The sequence below is a fragment of the Pituophis catenifer genome, unplaced genomic scaffold (assembly GCF_029215685.1).
Source record: "Pituophis catenifer annectens isolate HBS135680 unplaced genomic scaffold, rPitCat1.0.hap2 SCAF_1, whole genome shotgun sequence".
Taxonomy (NCBI): Eukaryota; Metazoa; Chordata; class Lepidosauria; order Squamata; family Colubridae; genus Pituophis; species Pituophis catenifer.
The window spans coordinates 230,532,030-230,557,007 of NW_027256881.1; the positions used below are offsets into that span (position 1 = coordinate 230,532,030).

Genomic DNA, 24,978 nt, shown 5'->3' on the forward strand with positions numbered 1-24,978 from the left:
AGACACTAACAATCTAGGATATTTATCCATAGAAAGTCTATCCAATAAATTGATAGCAGAAGACAATTCAAGAAGAAATCGTTCTAGCAATCACACAGAACACAAACCTTATAGGAAAGTAGCTTTCCAAGAAAAATATAATGAAACATTTAAATGTCACAATTGTGGATCCAGGGAACACAATAGAAGAGATTGTCACAAAATTTCAAAGGAAAGACATAGGTCAGAATATAGAAACAAATACAATTATAGACAGCCTTCCATAGATAGACATAGATATAGAAGCCCACCAAATTACAAAGAGAATAGAGGGGGCAGAGATAATTCAAAGGATAGAAAATCTGGTTCACTGAATGGATTAAATAAACAAGACTAAAATACAGCAAAATGAGAACAATAATTGGCTTATTGATTCTGGAGCAACTAATCACACCACTAATAACAAAAATATATTGTCTTCATTTACAGAAGATAAATTTGTAATAAAAGTAGCTAATCAAGAAAAGGTTCAAGTGTTAGGCAGAGGAAACGTAACCTTGCCTGGTCTAGGAAAAATAGAGGGGGTATTGTTAATACCTGAAATACCTCATAACATACTAAGTGCCATAAAACTAAGTAGAGATTCTGACATTAATATAGTTTTCTCAAAGGGAAAAGCGACTTTAGAGAAGAATAAAATAAATATAGGCACTGTGATGATTAAAGGAGGCCTACCTTATCTGATAACAAAGGAAAAATGGTTGCATAACATTGATTCAAATATGGAAGATTGTATTGAAGCAGATGATGAAAATATTAGTAACAGTGACAATGATGAATGTAAAATATCTCATGATCACGCAGATGCACACAATGAAAAAAACCAAAAATAGGTAAACCAATTCATGATGAGTGTGCTCACATCTTACATAGGAAGTTAGGACATGCCAGTTTTCCTGTAGTACAAAAAATGACTGAACACGCAGAAGGTGTCAAAATAAAAAATTGTGAAAACTATTTGGAATGCTCAGTATGTAAATCTACAAAACTAAAAACTAGTCCCAGACCAAGAAAATCTACTAGATCAACTAACAAAATTTTTGACTTAGTACACATGGACTTAGTTGGCCCATTAACTCCATCAATCACCTATAGAAAACGTTACTTCCTGACAATAGTAGACGATTATAGCCGTTATGGGTTTGTTTATACATTAAAACACAAAGATGAAACCTTTCAAAAATTTAAGGAATTTTACAAACGCATAGAAACACAACACAATATCAGAATAAAACAAATTATGACAGATAGGGGATGTGAATTCATGTCTAAAGAATTCTCCCAATGGTTAAAGGATAGAGGAATGCTACATTACACGTCTAGTCCATTTTCTGCGTTTCAGAACGGGATTGCAGAGAGAAAGAATTCCACATTACAAACCATGATTAGATGCACATTGGAGGATGCCGGCTTAAGCAAACAATTTTGGTCAGAAGCCTTACATTATTCAAATTACACACAAAATAGAACCTGGTCCAGTATTGTAAATAAGACACCATATGAAGTAATGTATAATAGGAAACCAAAATTAGCACACATGCACATATTTGGAGTCACTGCAGACGTACACATACCTAAACAGTTGAGAAGAAAGGGAGAAAACGTATCCAGAAGACTCAGATTTATGGGATATGAAACTGGCACCAAAGGGTACAGATTCATTGATAATAATAACAAATTTATAGTTTCCAGAACAGCTGTGTTCCATGAACAGGCCAACTGGTCTAAATTACATCTTAATGAAATATTTCCAAATAAATGTAAAGATACAAAATCTCATGAGGAAGGGACCATAGAAAAACAGAATATCAACAAATATAAAAGCAAAACCAAAACTTGGACAAATATCCAACACAAAATAAAGACAGACACACTAACAAAAAAAGAAGCAAGATACTTGCATGATAACAATAGCAAACCTGAAAGAGCCATTAGAAACAACAGAAATCAAATGCCAAATAAATACAGAGATTACATAATGCATATGGATGGTGAGCCAATAACGCCTAATACTTATGAGGAAGTTTTAAAACTCCCTCGTGAAGAAAAAGAAAAATGGGAATTAGCTATGAAAAAAGAGATGGAAAGTTTACAAGGATTAAATGTATTTACACCTGCAATTGCACCTAAAGATAAAACGATTATTGGTACCAGGTGGATATATAAAATTAAGAACTTAGAAGGAGGCAATACTCTATATAAAGCTAGATTAGTTGCACAAGGTTACGCACAGAAATATCCGGAGGACTATACTGACACGTATTCCCCCACTGTAAGAACAGAGAGTGTCAAAACAGCTCTAGTGGTAGCATCAGCACTCAACCTTGATGTATTTCAATATGACATACAAACTTTTCCAAATCATTCTCTTGGCCTGTCATGTGTGGTTCCACACTCTGTACTTTCTCTGCCTTTTTAGTTAGGATTTGTTCCGCATCTGTCATTCCTTAATTAACAACTTTTTGTGGTGGAATGTGATATGGATTCCCAGGAAGGGGGAACTGCATTCCAGAGGAGCAAGAAACAGTAAAGTTTGGATTTAGTTTTGTTGGGAGGAAGAATTAATGCAGCTCCTACCTAGGAATTCTCAGAGTATAACATTGATAATGCAAATAGTTTCCTTTAGCTTGGCAAGATTTCTGTCTATAGATAGGGCTCAATAAAGGAAACTGTTCAGAAGAACCTCAGTCTTTCTCAGTTTTGTAGCTTGACATTTTAAACTCAGTTTTGGAGCTTAACATAATCTATACAGAGAAGCAAACATCATTACTGATATTGTAGTAATTATTTTGGGCTCCATTCTTTAAAGTTCTCCTTTAATATATCTGACCTTATAACTATAAAGTTTTGTATTTCCAGTATTAAATGGCATCAAGAAGTTGCATTTTTTTCTCTTCTCCTTAAAATCTTTAGCACCCTCTAGTGTTCAATTTCTAAAATCACCACTTACAATTCATTATTTTATTCTATTTCATTATTTTTTTTTATTATTTTTTATTATTTTACATACTTCTTAACCATCCATTTCTCTCAGAGAGGGGTTTTTACTATGATTTGCAATGGACAGGACAGTTTATTTTGACTGAGCCCACATCATTCTAGAGTCTAGACTCAGAGAGGACTGCTGGTTTGAAAGAGGAGTTAAAGAGGCCATCTACATTAAAGACTGAATAGCCCTCTCTCCACCGGGGGAGGGGGGGGCGGGATACACACCACCTATGTCCTGTTTACAATACAATCCTTTCAGCAGTTCCAAGAAGGCTACACACCAGGGGTGAAATCCAGCAGGTTCTGACAGGTTCTGGAAATTTTGAGTAGTTCGGAGAACTGGCAAATGCCACCTCTGGCTGGCCCCAGAGTGGGGTAGGAATGGAGATTTTGCAGTATCCTTCCCCTGGAGTGGGGTGGGAATGGAGATTTTGCAGTATCCTTCCCCTGGAGTGGGGTGGGAATGGAGATTTTGTAGTATCCTTCCCCTGCCACACCCACCAAGTCACGCCCACAGAACTGGTAGTAAAAAAATTTGAATTTCACCACTGCTCCACACCCATTTGCATTATGCAGATGGCCCTGAGGGCTCGGATAAACCTTCAAGTGACCTCAATGACTCTTGAAAGAATGCTAAGTAGAAGATGACTGCAAGGAATATAAATCCTTCCATCCTCCACCATTTGGTCAGAGCTGAAGAAGCTTCTTGGATGAGAAACGAAACATCTTCAAGGAAAAAACAAAGTTCAGCTGTTTTTTTGGAAGGGAAAAAAAAGCACTTTTGGGATAGTCCCTTAGTCTTTATTGCTTTTCTTAATTCTTCTTCATTCTCCTGATCTCTGACCTCCTCTGGAAGTCCCAAAAGATAATATTTTAATGGCTCTTAAGGCCTATACAAAAAAAAAAAATGTACATGAATGCCACAAAAATACCACTCAACTGTTATGGACTAAAAATATATCTGGCTTTCAATTAACTATGCGCCAGTAGAATTTGTTTATAGAAGATATGACAATTGCTGATGCTTTAATAAATATAGAGAGATTTTTATCTTCTGCTCCCTCATTATAAATCAGCAATCCCCAATGTAGTTCTTGCTGGGAGTGCTTGAACTTGGGGGAAGACTAACATATGGAACATTGGTGTACTCCCTTAATCATCTGATTAAAGGCTCATGTCTGTTTGAAGAAAAGGGATTTTGGGATTTCTAACTGGGTCATCTTGACCCAAGTAGGAATTTCAAAGAAGTTTTCTGTGTCACTGTATCTAGAGAACAGATCTCCCTGCCTTTATTAATTATATTCTTGAGCTGTAGTGCAGAGGTGAGAATTCTGTTCACTGACACATGCTCTGTGAAACAAATTCCCAAGAGAAATGCCAAATATTTTCATTAGAAATTGAATTAAATTATTTATCTCAACTTAAAGAGCCGAGGTGGTGCAGTGGTTAGAGTGCAGTACTGCAGGCTACTTCAGCTGACTGCTAGCTGCAGTTCAGCAGTTCAAATCTCACCGGCTCAAGGTTGACTCAGCCTTCCATCCTTCCGAGGTCGGTAAAATGAAGACCCAGACTGGATATGTGGGCAATATGCTGACTCTGTAAACTGCTTAGAGAGGGCTGTAAAAGTACTATGAAGCAGTATACAAGTCTATGTGCTATTGCTATTGCTATTCCCTCAATATGATCAGCTGCCGCAATGTTTATTTTTGTTATTTCCATTTTTTTCTAAAATATTCTGTTGTTTCTATTATGTTTATTGTATACCATTTTGGTGTTTTAATTACAATGGATATAAAATATTTTACATTAAAAAAAAATAATACCTGTGTGCACATTTAGCAATATTTCAATATCATCACAGTATCTCCTAAATCCTCATGAGTTCTTTCAAACTGTGTTATTATAAGTTACCCCCAGGAATCCTCCTTAGAGAATGAGGCCTTAAGAGCCTCATGACTGAACATCCAATTGTTCAGTTTAGGCAGGTATAGAAATACTTTCATGCATGGAAAAATCTCAATGTGCATAAGTAATCTATTCAAGAGTAAGCTGCAACTTGTGAGCAGTCCTTTTTACTGGGTTAGCGTTTGAAGATTTACAACTTGGCTGGTTGGGTAAGATACAAATTATCATAAGTACCCATAATGGCAAAGAAATGATGGTGCAAGGAGAGAGGTAATGAATTATGGGTTTTGCAGTGATAACACATTATATTATCTTCCCCCCACCCCATCCTTTCCCTGTCATTTTTGCAGATACCCTCCGATATATAATCAGCAGATTATAGCAGGGGACTAGTGCTGAAACAGTATTTGGCATCAGCTTTCCTCTTCTATGCATGCAGCGTGGTTGCTAACTCTGGAATAAAAAAAACTTTCTGTACCTGAATCCCTAAGACTACACAACTGACTTATAACACAATACACTCTACCTAATCTCTGTTCCCTTCCATTTGCAGAATATTCTTGCTGTTGCCTCTAATTTTTCCTGAAATAAAAGTTGACTTCAAACTTTGTTGGTGTTGTCCCTGTACTTGCCAGGATGAAATATTCTATAAAATGACATTATGCCCATGTAATAATGTGAGGAACTTTACCTCTGTCAGGAATGACCAGCTTACAAGGCAATGCCAGAGGCATGATTGAGTGCTGATACACCAGAGCAGAGAGACAACCTAGAAAGAGAAAAAGAGATCTGGTCAAAGTTAAAGGATGTTATCCTGTCATGGCACCTCTTTTTTCGGACATTAACCACCCAGAGATTAAATTAAGCCCAACTTTGATGGCCTTTTGTATGGTTTTAAAAATCTGGTTACACCACCGGGCATATATAACAGAGTTTAAGGATACTTGCAATGATGTATCAAACCTTTTTTTCTAACCTGATTGCAGTTTATGTATTTATTTGGGATGTATTCACAGCCCAGGGTCACAACACTAAAATAGATAACCATATAAACTGAGATATTTGTTTATTAGGGCTTCCCATTCTAAAAATAATAGCTACATATTTATGAAGCACATTTCTCCGGCTGTATTCTGCATGGTGTGAGCATTCCTTGTGGATGTTCACACAATCAAAATAAATGGGATATTCACTAAACTAAGCTTCAATGCTCAGAGACTCATTTTAAAGCCTGTTGGTTACATTTCATTTTAGTTGTATTAATCCCACAAAATTCTGTGGCAATCCATTGTTCAAAGCAGAATCAAGAAATATCTGCATACAAAGTCAATCGGCAAACTTTGGATAGTCCAATGGGCGGCATATAAACTGAATGAATGAATTAAATAAATTTTACAGACTTGTTTATTTTAGTTATATACTTCCCAGCATCCCACAGAAAAAGAGATGGGAGTTTTTAAAAATTTTATTAAATAAATAAATAAACAAGCAAGCAATAAGCAAGCTATACTTGGTATCACATGGAATAATTCATGCTGGCAAAGAAAGAATATTTAGTTTCATTCGTGACAAAGAATAATTCATCACATTAATTTAGAAGAGTGAAAGGCTGAGAATATTTGCAGAGAAATGAAAACAATACCTCTGGCAAGAAGACGAAATTAAATGACCTCAATACAATACACGCAATACTAAACAGTATCACTGCAACTGTGTCATGTTCATTTATGCTTAAAAGAAATGCATATTGTACCATAATACTTTCTGTTTTTGCAAACAACCCTGACTGAGTTTCTGAGTCTTCAGAAGTTTAGACAAATTAACCAAGAAGCTTCAGTAGATTCATGTCAGTTAAATACTAATATTCCCGTTCCTTACTTGGAAAGTCTAAAAAGTTTAAAAGCAACAACACATGTTGTTGCTATACATTCCACAAGAGGGCAGGATAAGACAGAAGTTGTGGAGACAAAATTGTAGGCACTCACCAAAATTGGGTTCATTGGGACATCCTTTTAGTTTCACACCTTTAGGGCTGGTTTCTATCAGGAAGTGTCTTACCAGTTCATTGGTGATATCTCCTAAAGGAATCAATTAGAATTTTAATATAGATGGCTTGTAATACCATGTTTTCCCAAAAATAAGACCCTGTCTTATATTTTTTTGAACCCTGAAATAAGCCTTATTACCATGCGCTCAAAAGCCCGATTGGGCTTATTATCAGAGGATGTCTTATTTTGGGGAAAACAGGGTATAAATTGCCACCTAAAAGACAGCCTAAGCTAAAGACCAGCTATTTCTAGCACAAGAAAAGAATGAGTTTGTCCCCAACAATATATTCCCTGTGTCAATGCACAGGCTATGACATAGCTGTTCATAGTTCAGATTGAGGAAAAGCTTTTACAGTGAATCAAGTTCTGTTGGACTAGAAAATCTCCAACCAGTCTTATGATTCCATAAATCACAAACCCAGATTTCTCATGTCTATGGAGAAGTCATCCAAGTCATGGTTGTCCCAAAGGTGCTTTTTTCAAAAGGCAATTGGACTTTGTTTTTCCTTGAAGACGTTTTGCTTCTCATCCAAGAAGCTTCCTCAGTTCTGACTGAATGATGGAGGATGGAACGATTTATATTTCTTGCAGTCTTCTGGTCATTAGTCCTCTAGACTGCAAGGAATATAAATCCCTCCGTTCTCCACCATTCAGTCAGAACTGAAGAAGCTTCTTGGATGAGAAGTGAAACGACTTCAAGGAAAAGCAAAGTCCAGTTGCCTTTTGAAAAAAAAACACCTTCCAGATTTCTCATGCCACAGCTTTACACAGTTTAGTCTCTGAGGTTGCAGAGACTGAGGTTGCATATATTTTCCTGGGATTAAAAACTGGGATTTTTCTATCACCCAATAGCATCTTTGCTGGCCCTAACTCAAACCATTCCCATGTGGACTGAAACTGGTTGCTGATTTGAAGGCAGCCTGCTATGCACGTGTTTCAAAAGAACAAGGGGGTAGTGGGAAGTTGTGTGAATGGCTCTACCTTTCTTGCTCTGCTGTATAACACCTGGAGGTGGTGAAGCTACTTTCATGGCCAGTCCGTAGGCTCCCCGGAAAGAGTGGCTGTCTCGAATGATGAAGGCTCCCGGTTCCTTGTCTTTTAGCAATGCAATGGCTGGGAAAGAAGTAGAGCATACTATGTGAACATAAAGGGATCTAAACCTTGAATAAGAAAAACATATAAAGAAATGAATAATAGGATTCTCGGTTTAAAGAAGAAAGTGACTTACGACCAGTTTTTCACACTTGCAACCATTACAGCATCCCCATGGTCACCGATCAAAATTCAGACACTTAGCAACTGGTAAGTGTATTTATGACAGTTGCAATGTCCTGCCGTCACCTTTAGGATCACTTTTTGCAACCTTTTGACCAGCCATGTTATTAACTTGACAACTGGCAATAATTCACTTGACTGTGACAGGAAAGGTCATAAAATAGGGCAAAACTCACTTAACAACTGTCTTGCCTACCAATGGAAAATTTGTGGTCAATTGTGGTTGTAAGCTGAGGACTATCAGTACTAGCTATGCTCCTATTAAATACATTATTGCTTCCCTCCCCACTCCAATCAACAAGGAGTTAGCCATAATGAGGGTACCTAATACTGTAAATCTGAAGGTTCCATGTCATTGTGAAATAAACATAAAATGTCAGGAACTAGAGAAACTTTCATAATTTTCTGATACCATCATGATTAAAGATGACGAGACTCTCCCATCTTTATCATGTCCTATCCCCCCATCAACATTTCTGTAAACCGTGTGCTGTAATCTTTTCTAATAGGGAAATTGTTTTGCTATTCCTAAACTTTAAAGAAATAATCTGTGTTGGCTTCAGTAGCATTTCTTCCCAGGTTTGGTAAGGAAACCCCAGAATAGGTTGGCTACTTTCTTCCATGGGGAGAGAGAAAGACGGAGGGAGGGAGAGGGAGAGGGAGAGGGAGAGGGAGAGGGAGAGGGAGCGCTCTGATTTTGGAGGAAGACATGTAACCTTGGAATCTTCTTCCCACCTCTTATAGAAACATCTGCATCTCATACCTCTCTAAACAGAGAGAGACCCCCATGGGCATTGCCAAGGAATAATGGGGAAAAATTATTTCCATTAAAACCCACCACCTTTAGAGCACCAGACATACTCCCAGTAGAAGGAGAAATGTATATATGCCCCAAGTTGGCATAACGAGTCCTTTACCCCACAAGAAAGGCACCGAGTCTGGAAAATAAATAAAAAGTTTTTCTATTCTACCCTGTTCAGTGTGCACTGACATGATTTTAGGTAATTTGAAAGCTCAGTAAGCTAGAGCTCTCCAAAATATTAGATGTGATTGTCCTGTCCAAAGCCATTTGGTTGGGACACCAGCTATTTCTCTGTTTCTTCTCTGATTTATAGCTCAGTTTTCTTTTGGAAAGATGAGATGAATTCACCTTTATAAGTCTCCCATGTAACATCTGGAGATTAAGGTGGTTATGAATGATGTTGCCAGTTGTATAATTTGGGGAGGGGACAAAAAACAGCAGCATTCAGTGGAGAGTGGAAAATGCATATCCTTAGCAATGTCATGAATAAGGAGCAAACATGGCCCTGGCATGAATGCATGCCACCCCCTCCTTTAAGGGGGGATTTTCTCATCGACTTCTAAGATATAAATGTGAAAGCTCTTTTGTGGTTTGGTTCTGGGAAGCCTGAATTACAGCAGGGACAGGAATGACCCTGTCCCTGAGAATCTGATCTGAAGCAGCGCCAATGTTCATTCACTAACAGTCACTCTACCCTTGAAAGGGGAGATATGAAGGAAATGAGGGATGTGCCAAGTGCTTCAGCTGTTGAATGGATGAAAAGAACGGCTGTTGACAGATACATGAACTTACTCTTTTAAAGGGCTCACTCCCAATTATACGACAGGCAGCTTATCAGCACGAGCTGGGGAGAGAAGCTTGCCACCCTGAAAGCTGAAATGGGGGCCAATCTGTTTTGTACAGCTTTAGACCATGCCATCCTGAACTGGGAGAGATACCCTTGCATGCTCAATTGCTAATCAATTCAAATGTAGAAGTGTACTTTTTTGACTGGAAGAAGAATAATAAAATTAAACACTCAGTTCTACAGATCTCCCTTTAGCAGACTTTGGCTGCAATGAACAAAATTTTACTTTGGACTTTAACTGCCAACTGTTATTTCTGAAAAGGTTTAGAAAATGGACAGAATTTATGTCCTTTGGGTCAACTGATGTCATTTCCATCACTGATGTTTTTATGCTTCTGCATCCATTTGTGTTCATTACATAATTGATTTCTATGCAATGACAAAAATTATTGCAAATCATATATTTTGGGATTTAATATAGATTTGGCTTTAGCAGATATGCCTCTCTACAAATGAACTGTTCAATCAAGGTTTTATTGTAGCTTCAATGTGATGGGAGACAGTGCCCATATTTACTTATTTTCTCTTAGTGAGTAAGTCCCATTTACCAGTCATAGCCCCTGAACTCTTATGTGCAGAGGTATATGTCAGTCAAAGGAACTGAAATATGTATCTATTAGACTTGCAGCTGATTGTCTCTATTTCCACGAAACAATGCTTCTATGAAATCTTCCTAACTTCTTAATTATATAAAGAATATCCATATTATTGAGGGAGGTGCTCACCGCTGGAAGTGGTTAACAGGATAAGAAAACTTCATCTCCGTGCTGTCTGTTTTTTCAGTTTTGGTTTTTAAAATTTTAATTTGGGTAGTTTTAATATTTTTTATTTATTTTTATTTTTATTTGATTTATATGCCGCCCTTCTCCGGAGACTCAGGGCGGCTTACAATGCGTTAAGCAATAGCCTTCATACTTTTGTATATTTATACAAAGTCAGCTTATTGCCCCCACAAACTGGGTCCTCATTTAACCTACCTTAGAAAGGATGGAAGGCTGAGTCAACCTTGAGCCTGGTAAGATTCGAACCTGCATTTTGATATGTTTTAATTATTTTTCAATTTGTTTTATAACCTGTAAGTGACCCAAAATGACCTTATGGGGACAGTATAAAAATAAATAAAAACAAACAAACAAATAAAACCCCATTTTCTACGTGGTGGTACAAGAGAAGAAGCATGTGACACAAGGTGAGAGGGTAATCACTCTGTCTGCTCGCATGGTCAGGGGAGGGAGGGAAGGAGGGAGAGAGGGGCCTCTCCCAAGTTTGAATCCTGCAGCATACCTAAACATTGGCATTATTTTGCCAACTTGTAAAAGTAAGGTTATCACATAAGCTGCAAAAACTAGAAGAAATTAACCTTTCTTTCTATCTTGTATCTCAGAAGAACTATAACTATCCACAGAGATCCAAAAAGAGTTATTATAAATCCTGTCACCATTGAGGGTTCTTGGAGAAAAAGTGCTCTAACAGAATATTTAGTGTTCCTCATAATTTTATGGTTGATTTGTTTCCACGGAAACAAAAAAGAAAATCACATGCTTGCCAGAACTTGTTCTAACTGTTAAGGAGCTTCAGTGAGCCATAAAAAAAAAAACCCTCACCTTGTTCTCTGGAAATCTCTGGCTTGTACCAGTATTTCGAAGTATCCTGGACGAACTTTACATTTGCTCTTGTTTCAGGACTGCTGTCTAAGAAACAGGAAAAGAGAAACAAGGAGGAACTGAACACATTTGTGCAGTAGAAATTTTGTGGACTAGATTTGTACAACCTGCTCAACCTGCTTATAAAATTAGTCTATTTCTGAGTTTGCTAAAGATACCGAAAAGTACATTGACCAAACTCAGTGAGCTCACACAATTTGCACACTGACAGAAAAATTAAATCACTACAAATAACCAGGCTTGACATACTCTATGAATGGAGCTACTAGGTCTCTAACTGAACCTATTAAAAGATGTCAGTTGAATCCAGCTACCATGCACTTGCTCCCAGTTTTAATCAAAGTCAATTAATTTGAGATAAATGATTTTATGAAGCTATGATGATTACTGGTAAGATCGATAATCAATGACCTCTCCTGTAGGAAAAGGATAATAGTGATGATATAGTCTTGCCAAAAACAATTAGAAATATCAAATTCATTTATTTGGTGTTAAAAACCGCATCATGCAATTACTTTTATAAACAGGCCATATAATGTAATGTAACATTAAAATTGGAAAGAGATGCTGAGTGGAATAAAAGCAGGGCCGGATTTAGATGAAAAGAGGCCCTAGGCTATTCCACTTATGTGGCCCTTTCACCTATAGTGAAAGTGTAATTTTAATTTTGCTAACAATTTGAATGTAGGCCCCTCTTGATCTTGAGGCCCTAGGCTGAAGCCTAGTTAGCCTATAGGAAAATCCAGCCCTGAATAAAAGGCCTAGAAATTTTATAAAACAAAGCAATGCTACAAAATTTAACAATTAGCTAAAAATTCCTTTTTCTTGCCCCTCTGTTGAAAGGAAATTAATAAAACATTGGTTAAGTAACTCATACTAGCAATCCACTGCTGCAGATCAGCTGTGGACCTATTCTTCCAACGTTCCAAGAACACTTGGAATGGACAAAAAATCCATAATGTATGTCCTTGATATTTGATATTTAGCAAATAACAGTCCTCTCTCATTGCAAAGCACATACGAAACTATGGTTATATTAAGAAAATTCTTCATGGTGATCACTCTTCATCCATTAAGTACTGACAGGAAGAGCAACTAGAATGAAAGATAAGAAAGCAACTTAACACAAACTGTGGGAGCTCTTGATGGTGTTGAGGAACTTAATTATTTAAATAATGTGTTAAGGCTTGTGTAGAAACTGGAGATATTGTGTAAACTTGCTTGGGGTTCTGCTTGTTAGTTTATCTAAACTAGAACTAGCTGCAGTCTTCTGATAAATTCTGTTTTATATACTTTTTAGTTTGATATCCCTTAAAGGAAATCAAGATACCACAAAGTTGGAGAACCTTTGCTATCATCCTCTACAGGTAGTCCTTGATTTATAATCGTTCATTTAGTGATCGTTTAAAATTACAACGCCACTGAAAAAAGTGACTTATGACCATTTTCACCCTTAAAACTATTGCCGCATCCCCCATGGTCACGTGAACAAAACTCAGACCCCATCACAGGGTCATGTGATCATCTTTTGTAACCTGACAAGCAAAGTCAATGGGGAAGTGAGATTCACTTAACAACAATGTTACTACTTAAAACAACTGATTCGCTTAGCAACAGAAGTGTTGGGCTCAATTGCGGTTGGGAGTTGAGAACTAGCTGCATGCTTAACTCTCAAGTGAGAAAGAACATGAAAGAAGTTTTACCTGGCATTGAAAATTTGGAAAAATCTGGCAGAGTATGATGAAAGGCCATACTGCTCCCACTGCTGGGACTGGACATGCCACTGGAAATGGGTGATGAAGTCTTGCCATTCACTGTAGCATAGTTGGGCAGGCTGTTTGATCGATCCCCCGATGACATCCTTCTTTTCTCAGGGAGCAATGGTTGGGGTGGGGTGGGGCTGCCCTGTCTATATACTGCCGAGTCAGGGGAAGAGGAATGTGGGCTAATTCCATGATAGTATGCAGGGGAGACAGGAAATAATGGGGTAGAGGGAGCTTGATAACCTGAAGCACTGCTCTGGCGAGACAGTGTTTGTTGCTTTTCCTCTGGAGTTGAGTACCCACATATCATATGTCGATCCAGACTGGGACTCCCAGAAATCATGGCTGTGCTACCCCCTGCTAAGGGCTGGTGTCGAGCATGGCTTGGACTCCCAGGTGATGAAACAACAGTGCTATGGGGACCCATTAAGTGCCTGTTCATGCTTGGGCTTCCTGGAATGGCCACCATATTTGTGCTAACAGTTCTTCGCCCAAATCCTGGGCTAGGAGGAGTATTGGTAGCTACTGTTCTATGAAGGGCATGTGGACTTCCAGGCATGACTTGGACCCCAGATGCAATGATCTGGGCTTGAGGCCTTGGATGGTTATCTTGTTGAGTGCTGGTTCGGCCATCAGGGAAGTCGGCATTCATAGAGACCGGCAGGCCCTGAGTTGATGTAGATGTATTTTGGTAACTGCTGTGTGCTGAAGGACCCTGAGAAAGATTAGTGGATTGGAAGCTGGACTCGGCAGATGGCTGGGAGGAAATGGCTATGCTGGCACTGTTTTCTGATGGGTAACTACCAATAGAGATCCTGGAGGAAACAAAGAAACATATTAAAGTACTTTATCAAAGGATTCATTCATAGCCTGGAATATCATTTGAAGTTGCAAGAACATAAACATAATGCTCCATAAATTTCTCACAAAATAAGGGGCTAAAATGCTATGGCTCTTGGAGTACAGTATATGCAGTCCTCAGTTTCATTTCCTAAGCCTTTGAGACTTATGGACTTCAACTCCCAGAATTCCTCCGCCATCCAGCTGAGTTGAAGTCAATAAGTCTTAAAGTTGCCAAGTTTGGAGAGCCCTGATTTGGAATTCAGATAGGAAACTTGTGTGGTTTCCTTGATTTCCCTCTGGGAAAGGTAAAAGCAGGTGAATGAGAGGGAGCTAAAGGAATGGAGGAAAAAGAAACTTCTTTCTCCATTCTGGTACCACCCACTGCTCTGATGTGGTTCCCAAAAGTTTTCTCCTTTAAGTCATAGTGATTTAAAATCATGCTCGCACTTCTATCTTTGATATTCATTCAGATAAGTGACCATAATTATTTGTTTTCAGGGGAAATAGTTTCAACTGTGTTCCTCTTTCTGAAACAATATTTAAATAAAGTAATAGAACAATTGCCTATGAGGAAGTCATTTTATTTCATCTTGTAATTTCGCAGTTTATAAGCCATTATGAAACCCACACAATCTATTGCAAACATTTTAGAGAGGAAAGAATTTCACAATACATTTTTGCTTATGGAGAAATGTGAACTGTGGATATCCTCATGCGGTCAAAACATATTTATAGATTTATAAACAGTTTGGTAAAATCATACTGTTGACACATAGAATCCTTTCCAGTGGGGAAAATGCTTCATAATTTTTTTTTAGGAAAAAAGAAATAATGAACTAGTTGAATTTGGGCACGCTGTCCTGATAGCTAAGCATATATTACAAGAAGGAACAAGATAACATAGAGTTATTGAAGAAGCTCTGATGAGGTTCTTACTCTATGAAACATTTCTCCGGATCATAATTGGAAACAATTTTGCATTTCCTATTTTGGGGAAAAAAATTCGTAGATATTATCTTTCTTTCTTTTTTATTGTGCACAAATACTTTTCTTCCTCTTGGGTCATGAGTGGATGAACATAAGCAAAGAAAAGGGAAAGAATATCTCTTTCCCATATTCTTTCCTCTGACAATAAAGCAAACTTTTCTCTCTCGTTTGTCTTATTCCAGTGTTACAATAATCAAAGCCATGGATAAATTGTTATTTCAGTCCTTCATTCCACTGATCTTGCTCACAGAAGGCAGTTCCATGCATCTGACAGCCTTGTCTCTCCTGCAACTTACCCGTCCATGCTATGTATAGGGCTGCTGGCAGAGGCTGGGCTAGGCAAGGTGAAAGAATTGTTGAGGGACTCATTCCTTACAGGTGTCTCAGTGCTGTAGGTCTCTGAAACCAAAGATGGCTGGAGCTTCCCAGCAATGCTGCTTCCGCTCCCACCGCTGTTGCCTGCTGCTGTATGAGCCACAGATTCCACATAGCTCCGGGGCCCTAAATTTACATGCGGGGAGAAAAACAAGCAAACAGAAGAATGATGCCTAAGTTGCTTGAAACCGTAAACCATTTTTAACCACTAGTAATCATGATTCCCTTGGAGTTGGTCAGCTAATAAATTTTAATAATAATCATAGTAATGATTCAAATTATTCAAAATACAAATTACGCAAAGAAGCAGAAGAAGCAGTAGATCATATACTCAGCTCACACAAGATCACACAAACTGATTATAAACAATGACATAATACGGTCACCAACATGAATCATTGGAACAGTTGTAAAAATTATCATGTGAAAGTAATGAAAAATCAGTGGGAACATAACATTGAAAAAGTAGTTGAAAAAGAGCAGGTATTGTGGGATTTCTGAATATAAACAGATATAGTCTTCGTTCATAATTATATCTGAATAATTAGACATAATTATGATTATTATTATAATTATATAATAATAATTATATAATTACTAAGAAGCTCACAATGTATCAAGATCTAAACATCTAAATTGAAAGTTTATGGTATAAAATTAGCCATGGTGGCCCCAGTGGCTATGAGCACACTAGACGCCATATCAAAAAATCTTGGACAGCACTGCACATTGACAAAATGTCCATCTGTCAATTACAAAAGGATTCACTGCTTGAATATGTATAGAAACTACACTAATACATTATAACAACACATAGATTCTTGGGAAGAACTTCATACAAATGAAGGCCAACACCAGTTAAAGGATCTGCAGCTGTGATTTCACATTTTTTGTACAGTACGTAGTACAAGTACAGTACAGTACAGTATAAAATTACATCACAACACAACATAACATAACAATAATTGATTTACCCTTCAAACCTTTTTACTCTATTTTTCTTTGCCACATAAATTCAAAGCGACTTAAACATAACAACAATATAACCAAGACAGACCAAAGTATTAAAATCAGTTTAGGTACAACTCAGGTCCCCAAAATAAATCAACTTGAAGTGTGAGCTGTCACAAATTATTCTTTCTGAAAATGTTCAAATTCTTCTATATGCAAAATGAATGTGGAATCATTACTGATTCCAGAGACACTGTGGCTTCCAGAATTTCAAGATGAAGCTGCATGGATTTGTATGAAAACAGTGGTCTCTTAAATTAGTCACAAATACAAGGACCGCTGTTACATGAGGCTATTTTAACTGTTGTTTGAAGATAAACTCAGGTATATGCTGCATCTGCCTTATGATGTTCTTTGTAGTATAGGCAGTCCACTGGATAATTTCCTCTGAACCTCGAACTAGGTAAAAGGAATGTAAACTATATAGGATAGTATTGTAAATAGTATGCTGGGAATACCCTTAACACATCTAAGATGGAAACCAGTTAAATAAAGGCACAATTTTATGAAGATGAAGCAAGATTTGGGAACTGGGGAGATCAGACTGGTGGCCAAGCTTTCTCCTGATGTGTCCAAGGTTGACTTTTGCCAACTGGCAGAGGAGGCAGGAAAGAAGAGAAGGAAAGAAAATGAGGATGAAGAAGGCTGGGCTGAACATTCTGTGAGGCCAAAGCCCAGGACAGTTAGCTTGGCCAAACTTAGAAAGGCCATAAAAAATGGGAAGACTTTGGTGCTAGGCTGAAGTGCAACCTCAAAAGGCTCGCAATGTGTATAATGTGCCAGCATGCCACTTAAAGTAATTACATCTGTTGCTGCTACACATTTCCAGCTCCCCTCCCTATCTAAAAATAGCATGGTTAGGCATTAGCTTGCAAACTAATGAGAAACTTCTGGGAGAGCCAAGACCTCTATGAAATGGAAAAAGGAAAAACAAAACAAACAAAAAACTGTTCTTGTTTATTGCAAAGCTACTAAATTCAAAGATTGCAGGAAAAAAAATCCAACAAGGAGGAACGATAGTAGGTTGAAATACACTATTTGTTTCTTTCTCATGTATAAAAGTTAAGGGTCATCTGCTCACTGTTTAGAGTATTTTTTTTTCTTTTGGAATGTTTTTCTTGGTCTGATAAGTACACTAAAATCTTGTTCAATGTGCACTAAAGCATATACCAGTACTAAGCTCCAAACTTCAACTGCCTGCAAATTATTGGAAGATAATGATGAAGGACAATTGATGATTACTTATCAACACAATTTTTTAACTATCTAGATATCTACTTGATTGACCCAACATCTTATCCTTTAATATCCTTTTCATAGTGGTTATGATTAAAGAATGGAAACTGGCATGTTTTCCCCATATCTTTAATGGTGCTTGGTAAATGGATTGGAGATTTTTTTAAAAAATACCATATTTAGGAAATATAGCAATAAAGAACCTTTGAAGCAGGTGGACTGTGGAATCAATGAATGTTTGCTATTTTATTTTTATTTTTTTCATTTTTCTTATTTGCTTAGATACGCATGCTATACCTTGCAAAAAATTCTGGGGTTAGTTTGTTTGTGGAGTCCCTATTGTTGTTTTAAAATTGTTATGATTATTAATTAATCTGGGTGGTTATGCTTCATTGTTATTATTTTAATTGCATAATTAGATATTGTTAGTCCCTCCACATTTTATGGAATAAGTGCCCATAGCAATTTATGGACCATTAAGGATAATGGTCATCATCATCATCATCACCATTATCATTATCATCTATTCTGAAATAAAATCAATAGGGAGGTTTTAAAAAGATGTAAAATTCGATTATGTTATTAGACTAACAAAGTCTTAGCCAAGGATGCTAGGTCTCTCAGTGTAGATTGCCACCTTAAAAAGAAAAATAACAACTGATTTTTGAATATATCTGACCAACAGCATTGACTAACTTCCATAAATTTTGTCTCAGCAATCTATAATGATGCGGACATCCTGTTCAGAAAATATTTAGGATTCTATTTTGGTTTATTTGGAATACCTAAATGCAGCTGCTTTCCAAAAGATTAAGTTGTATCCCAGCTGTGTTCTGTCCTAAACAACTTCTTAAAAATGTAAATTCTTGCCTTGGCTTTTTGTTTATATAGATTTTCTTGAAGCCAGCAGTGGCCTTGCTTGGGGGTGGAAGAAGAGAATAATTAATAAGAATGCTGATTCCTTATATAGTTGCAGAGGAATGACTAAATATGAACTCAACTAAGAGAATACAGAATGTCTTAAGGCAAATTGCACCTGAAGCTGAACTGTGGCTTAGTTTCCTACCCCTAGTCCCTTTCTATTTTTACTTATTTTTATAAAATGTAACTACAGGAACCTTGTATGGGAGGAAAAAAGGAAATGTAGCCATTGTTTTTTAGCATGGTGTTGTTTGGGGGAAGAAGCAGGGAATAACAGCAAAATTTAATGGATGACTAAATGCCGCTCTATACAGTAGGGCTTAACCCTGAGTAAACCTGCATAAAATTATATCTGAATTACTCTGGTTAATACTTCACAATCCCTATCAGAATTCTCAATGTGTTTAAACCAGTGGTGGGATTCAAAAAAATTTACTACCAGTTCTGTGGGCATGGCTTGGTGGGAGTGGCTTGGTGGGAATGGATACTGTAAAATCTCCATTCCCTCCCCACTCCAGGAGAAGAATACTGCAAAATCCCCATTTCCTCCCGATCAGCTGGGACTCAGGAGTCAGAGAATAGATGGGGGCTGGGCCAGTCAGAGGTGGTATTTACCGGTTCTCCAAACTACTCAAAGTTTCCACTACCGGTTCTCCAGAACTGGTCAGGACCTGCTGAAACCCACCTCTGGTTTAAACGTATAAATGCTAAGTTTCTTTAAAGCTGATGATCTGCTCAATGAAATACAAAGATTGCTGGAAAAAATAACCCATAATGTTGGAAGAAATACTCTTTTAGGGTGTACCTTTCATCATGTTACAGCTGCTACATCTGTGCAAGTTAGTCCCATTCAAAGATGGTAACATAGGCAACCATACCACAACCATCAGTAAATAAGGGCAGAGATAGAAGGGCATTCATTCATTCATTCAATTGGTATGACTGCCCATCTTATCTACCAAGACCATAGCTGGCTCATGGAAAGATCAAGACATTGCCCAGCTAATGTCTAATCAGGCCTAACATTGCTTAGGATAATGTACATAGATCAGGGCTATCAAACTCGTGGCCCATGGGTCGGATGCATCACACGCTGGCCATGCCCACTCCCAGTTTAGCGAAGGGGGAAAAAGTCATGATACGTCACATGACGCCACTGTGAGGACGCGAGTTTGACACCCTGTCATAGATAGTTGGGAATAACTAAACTCACTGCAGGTATATGTATCGAGAACTCCAGTACTCACTTTACAATCAACAAAACTGGAAGAGTTTTCTGGAAAGCTTTAAGTGGTAAATATTAACTAAGACTGAAGTTCATTCACCAGAAGTACTAACTCTGCAACAGGAAATTACCAAATGGTGTCTACTAAACATTCAGATTAGTAGAACTAGAATATTTACCTAGGAAATATTTTAGAAGAAGGAAAAGCAGTCTGCCCGTGTTTACATCAAGGAGATGGAAAATATTACCCTTAGATAAATAGTACTTTCCCTGCCATTTCTCTGTCAACATTTATTTGAGGTTAATGCGTGCATACAGCAACCCTTGAACACTCTATGATGCTATTGAATCTATGACGAACATTTTGTTTTGTTTAGCCTTTTGATACACCCACGGCAAGCCAACCAGATATTTTGGCAAGTGAAAATTGTTCCATCCTTTCCACAGTTCTTCCAAAGTGTTCTAATAGGCTGAAAAGAATGACCTCCTTACCTTGATCATATTCAACTACTGTTTCCCCATCTGTGGGGCAAGGAAAGAAGGAAAAGAAAGAAACTGATATTAGTAAGCTTTTGCTAAACAGTTAGGAGTATTGCAATACCTGGGCCTGATGAAAATATCTTCTTTATTATATAGTGGAAGACTTGCAAGTTATTATTATGGAGGCGAGCCATATATGCACTACACAATTTGTATTGAATGCTTGCAAAATAATTTTATGAAAAAAAATACAATCTACTGTCAATGAGGCTCATCTCTGGTTAAAGTTTCCTTTGTCTTCAGAAAATTCTATCCTATTCTTCAATAAGCTCAGGAAAACAGTACTTGGATTTAGAATTCTGGATATCAGAGAAAAATAATGAAGAGACTTGATTTTTAAAACAGGTTTTGTCTATGTTTTTATACTATGCTCCTTTAAGCCACTACAGTACTTAGTAAATAAAAGCAATAGCTCTCTGGGTCTATCCAAAAATTAACAGGGATAAATATGCAAAATTATTATTGGAGAAAAATAATCTGATGCCCAAGAATGAGAGTGACAGCTGTCACATACTGTAAGGCTGAGACAAATCTCCTTAAAAAAAGCAGTTGCAGAAGTGTTAAGTCTGTTTCCCTCTTCTCCGATTACTACATAATCCACTCCATTCTAGCAACCTGCATTTATAAGGTATACAAACATTTGTCTTTATTTTACCTTAAATAATATTCAACCAGAATTGTGCATTTTTGTATGCATTTTAAAGTATAAAATGCATTCATTTTTATGCATCTTTTGGCACATTTTTTTAAAGATTGCGTCAGAGAGATTTACATGGTTAGTAATGTATAGACAGGAAGAACTACCAAAGCACAAATTCCCATTTTCATATCGATTCCAGATGTTGCAAGCTTCCTAATTGACTCCCACTGCTCCAACTGAAATTGGATTCAAACAGATTTGATGTCAGGAAAGCCTCAATCAATTTGAGAGAATCTTTTCTATCCTTGAGAGGAACGTTTTTTCCCCAAAAAAGCAACTTTTATGAGCTTAGACCCTGTGCTACTCCAAAGGCCCAGACCAATGTAACAGCTAGGAAGGCTTATTATCAAATGCAGATGATGTACCATTGGGTTGCAACTGATTCTACATGGGGACACCCTTAAAAGAAGGCTAGGAAATTGCATGAAGTCCAAAATAACAGCAACAAGGCTCCATTTAAGATATCCTACTGGGAGCATTTAACATCTCTTTTAGGTCAGTTACATTGATTTCCCCTTGCATTCTATGCCAAATGCAAACTGCTAGTTTTTGCATACATATTGCTGTATAGCTCAGGACCTCTCTACTTGAAGGAGCAGCTTCCTCCTTATATTGTTACCTAACAGAGTTTCATTCTGCATGTAAACCTTCTATGGCTGATGAAAGAGGCTGTCTGGAATGAATTGGCAACAGGGCCTTTTTGGTGGCAGGTCCAATATTGCAGAATGTCCTTTCGGAATCAGTTTATCAAATTTTTTTATGTTTTAAAATATTTTGTTAACGTTTATTAGCATTCCTCCACCTCGTAGTTATGCTTATTTTTCTGCCGGGTTATAATTGTTGATCCAAACAATCCTAACCATTTCTAAATTGTCTCTGGTGTATTATTTAATGTTTTTGTTATTATCACGCTATTCCTTTGATCTCGTTTGAGACATGTTGTTGGTGTATTATTTTCATTCCTGGCTCTTATTAGTTGGGAGACTAAAGTATATAAATTAACAAAATAAACCAGCAAATAAGTGTCCTTCCTCTATCATGCTAATTGCATTTTAGTTATGCCATAAAGAAGCCCCTCAAGAAATAAAACCCAGAAAATATTAATTAGTTTGTGGGCTTCTTGTGGGATTTGTGTCATTTAGCTATGGATCTGATAAGCTACTTGCCTTGCCCTTGGCTATGTGACTAAGCAGTCAGCTACAAAACTGATTTATCTGAATATCCAGTCCAGGATTTAGGCAGAAAGTGCAGAGCAATTAGCAGAGCATGTTCATGAATACCAGCTAGCAGTCAGAAGACAATATGAAAACTCCTTAATCTCACAACTCATGGACAGACTCAACCACAGTTTCTGCTGGGAAACTATGTGCATCCTAGACCAAGCTAAATCCAAAAATCCTCATGAATTCCTGGAAGCTTCGCATTCAGACAAATCAGCCATCAATAGACACACAGAACCAAACAATATTTACACACCATTAAAAAAGACAATAAAAAAGCTAAGGAAACTAAAAAATCAGAACACATCTTCTTCAGCAGCCAATATCCAGATAAGCAGGGATGAACACCAGATAAGTAGGCAAGTAGAAAACAATGCTCTAATCGAGGAACACTAAGGAGAAAACATCCCCACCAACACTTGAAAAGCAAGATACTATACCGTGTTTTCTTGAAAATAAGACCCTGTCTTATATTTTTTGAACCCCGAAATAGGTGCTTGGCCTTATTTTTGAGGAGGTCTTATTATTTTGGGGTGTGTGGAGCAAGATGGGGCTCCTCTTGCTGTCTTACCTGATTTCCAGCTCTGCATTTAAATATTTTCAGGGAGGGCTTATTTTCAGAGAGAGGCTTATTTTAGTGCATGTGTTCAAAAGCCCGATTGGGCTTATTATCAGGGGATGTCTTATTTTTGGGGAAACAGAGTATATATATATAGACAGGATACAAACCCCACATTCATTTGCACTGCTACTGTTACCAAGCCGGGTAATGAAATGTCTGCAAGCAAACAACCAAGGTGCCTTATTGCTGTTACACCAACTTTTCCATTGTATTAATACTTTCACTTACCTCCTGTCTGATGCAACAAAATCTCTGCTGGATTATGAGGTTTCAGCCCCAGTGCTGAAAGTGGAGTTTTAGCCAATCCTGGTGGAGAGCGCACTGTTTCAGATATACAGAAAGAGAAAGAAAAAAAGAGACAAATCAACAAACCAGAAAATGAATAGATTCATTAGTAAAAAAGCCAAACATTGGTTTGATGCTAATTACCAGGACAGAGCAAAATCTAACCATGATTTTAAGAATAAATGGTTTGCTGGAACTGATGAATGTGGTTGTCCTTCTGAAACCACAAGAGAACTGGCCCTCATCGCAGAAATACCTCTGGCTAAGAAACCGCTTTTCTTTTGGAGAAAAGTGTACATTCTTAAGACAATTGAGGTGGCCATTCAACATAACAAAAGAGCAAGAGTGTTCTTGGTATATTGGGAGTAAAGATTTATTAATAAGACGATCTCACCAATACTGGTTGTGAACTTTTGACAAAAGCCTCTCTCAGGCACAGCTGCTTCTACTGACCTTTTACTCTTAGCAGAACTGATAAAAAACACCCTGGGCTATTGTTTGCCTAATATATGCCATACATTACTATGCCTTTAACATCATGGCTAATAGAAAAAGAGACAAGGAAGAAAAAAAACTAGGTGTCTATACAATTCCAGTGTGATAAGACTTTCGGCAGGGCATAACTTATACCCATCCAAAGCAATCTGCTTCCCCACGTTTTAATAGTATAAAAATGTTACCATAACAATAGCACTTAAGACTTATATACCATACCCCATAGCGCTTTACAGCACTCTCTGAGTGGTTTACAATGTCAGCATATTGCACCCAACAATCTGGGTCCTCATTTTACCAACCTCAGAAGGATAGAAGACTGAGTCAACCTTGATTCTGTCGGGATCGAAATCTAGGCTGTGGGCAGAGTTTGCCTGCAATACTGCATTCTAACCACTGCACCACTAGGGCTCCATGTTATTTGTATCTCACCTCTTTTCCTGACATCTACATATTACATTACTTCTAATACCAAGAATATAACTGGAATGGTCTCTTCCATATTTAGCCGCATCAAACATCAGCCATCAACAATTTAGTCCTAGTGATACGGAATTTAGAGTATACACTGCAAAGTAGGACAGGGCTGAAGCATACCTGATTTTCCTGGATTGCAATTAATTGCAATTTCCTAACGATATCCAGAGAATGTACACATCCTCATTTCCATTTCTCTCATTTATAAAAATTCAGAATGCTTTCACTTGGCTTTCTTAAGTATCCTTCCTATTAGCAGCTGTTTAGGAATTTACAGAACAATGCAAAACACAATACCTATCGATTTCCAGATTATTCTTTACTTGCTTGGTATGAACCATAAAAAAGAAAACATTCTTGGCAATAAATGTCCATAGCCTGCCCTTCCCATTACCAGTATGTTTGGAAAATGTCCATGAATGAATGGATGACATCATCTCATGTCACAGTTTTGCCCAAAGGCAGATATGGCATCTGCAAAGATTATGATCATGAGACAGAGGGACCACAAGCACTTCATCAAGGCATTGTATATCATAAATAGCAACATCATATACACAGCTGCAGAAGTCTATAGCATGTACATCAACAAAATATTTGCACAATTACATCAATGTGGATCAGATTTTATGCCTTCCCAGTTTAAAAGGAGAACAACATATAGGCCATTCTTGCATATATACCCGTAGTAGATATGCAGCAAGGAGCAA

The 24,978-nt window shown here is 37.5% G+C and overlaps 1 protein-coding gene across 7 annotated transcripts in view; it reads right to left on the minus strand.

The window, feature by feature from the left end:
• TNS1 (tensin 1) overlaps nt 1–24,978 on the minus strand; it is a 236,648-nt gene that overhangs the window by 13,352 nt on the left and 198,318 nt on the right. For all 7 annotated transcript variants that reach the window (XM_070952600.1, XM_070952525.1, XM_070952672.1 and 4 more), the window contains 7 exons: nt 23,240–23,332; nt 15,458–15,662; nt 13,272–14,146; nt 11,509–11,595; nt 7,962–8,093; nt 6,918–7,010; nt 5,624–5,701 (listed from right to left, as the gene is read on the minus strand). In XM_070952600.1, the coding sequence (XP_070808701.1) occupies nt 5,624–5,701; nt 6,918–7,010; nt 7,962–8,093; nt 11,509–11,595; nt 13,272–14,146; nt 15,458–15,662; nt 23,240–23,332 (1,563 nt within the window). The remainder of the gene's footprint in view (nt 1–5,623; nt 5,702–6,917; nt 7,011–7,961; nt 8,094–11,508; nt 11,596–13,271; nt 14,147–15,457; nt 15,663–23,239; nt 23,333–24,978) is intronic.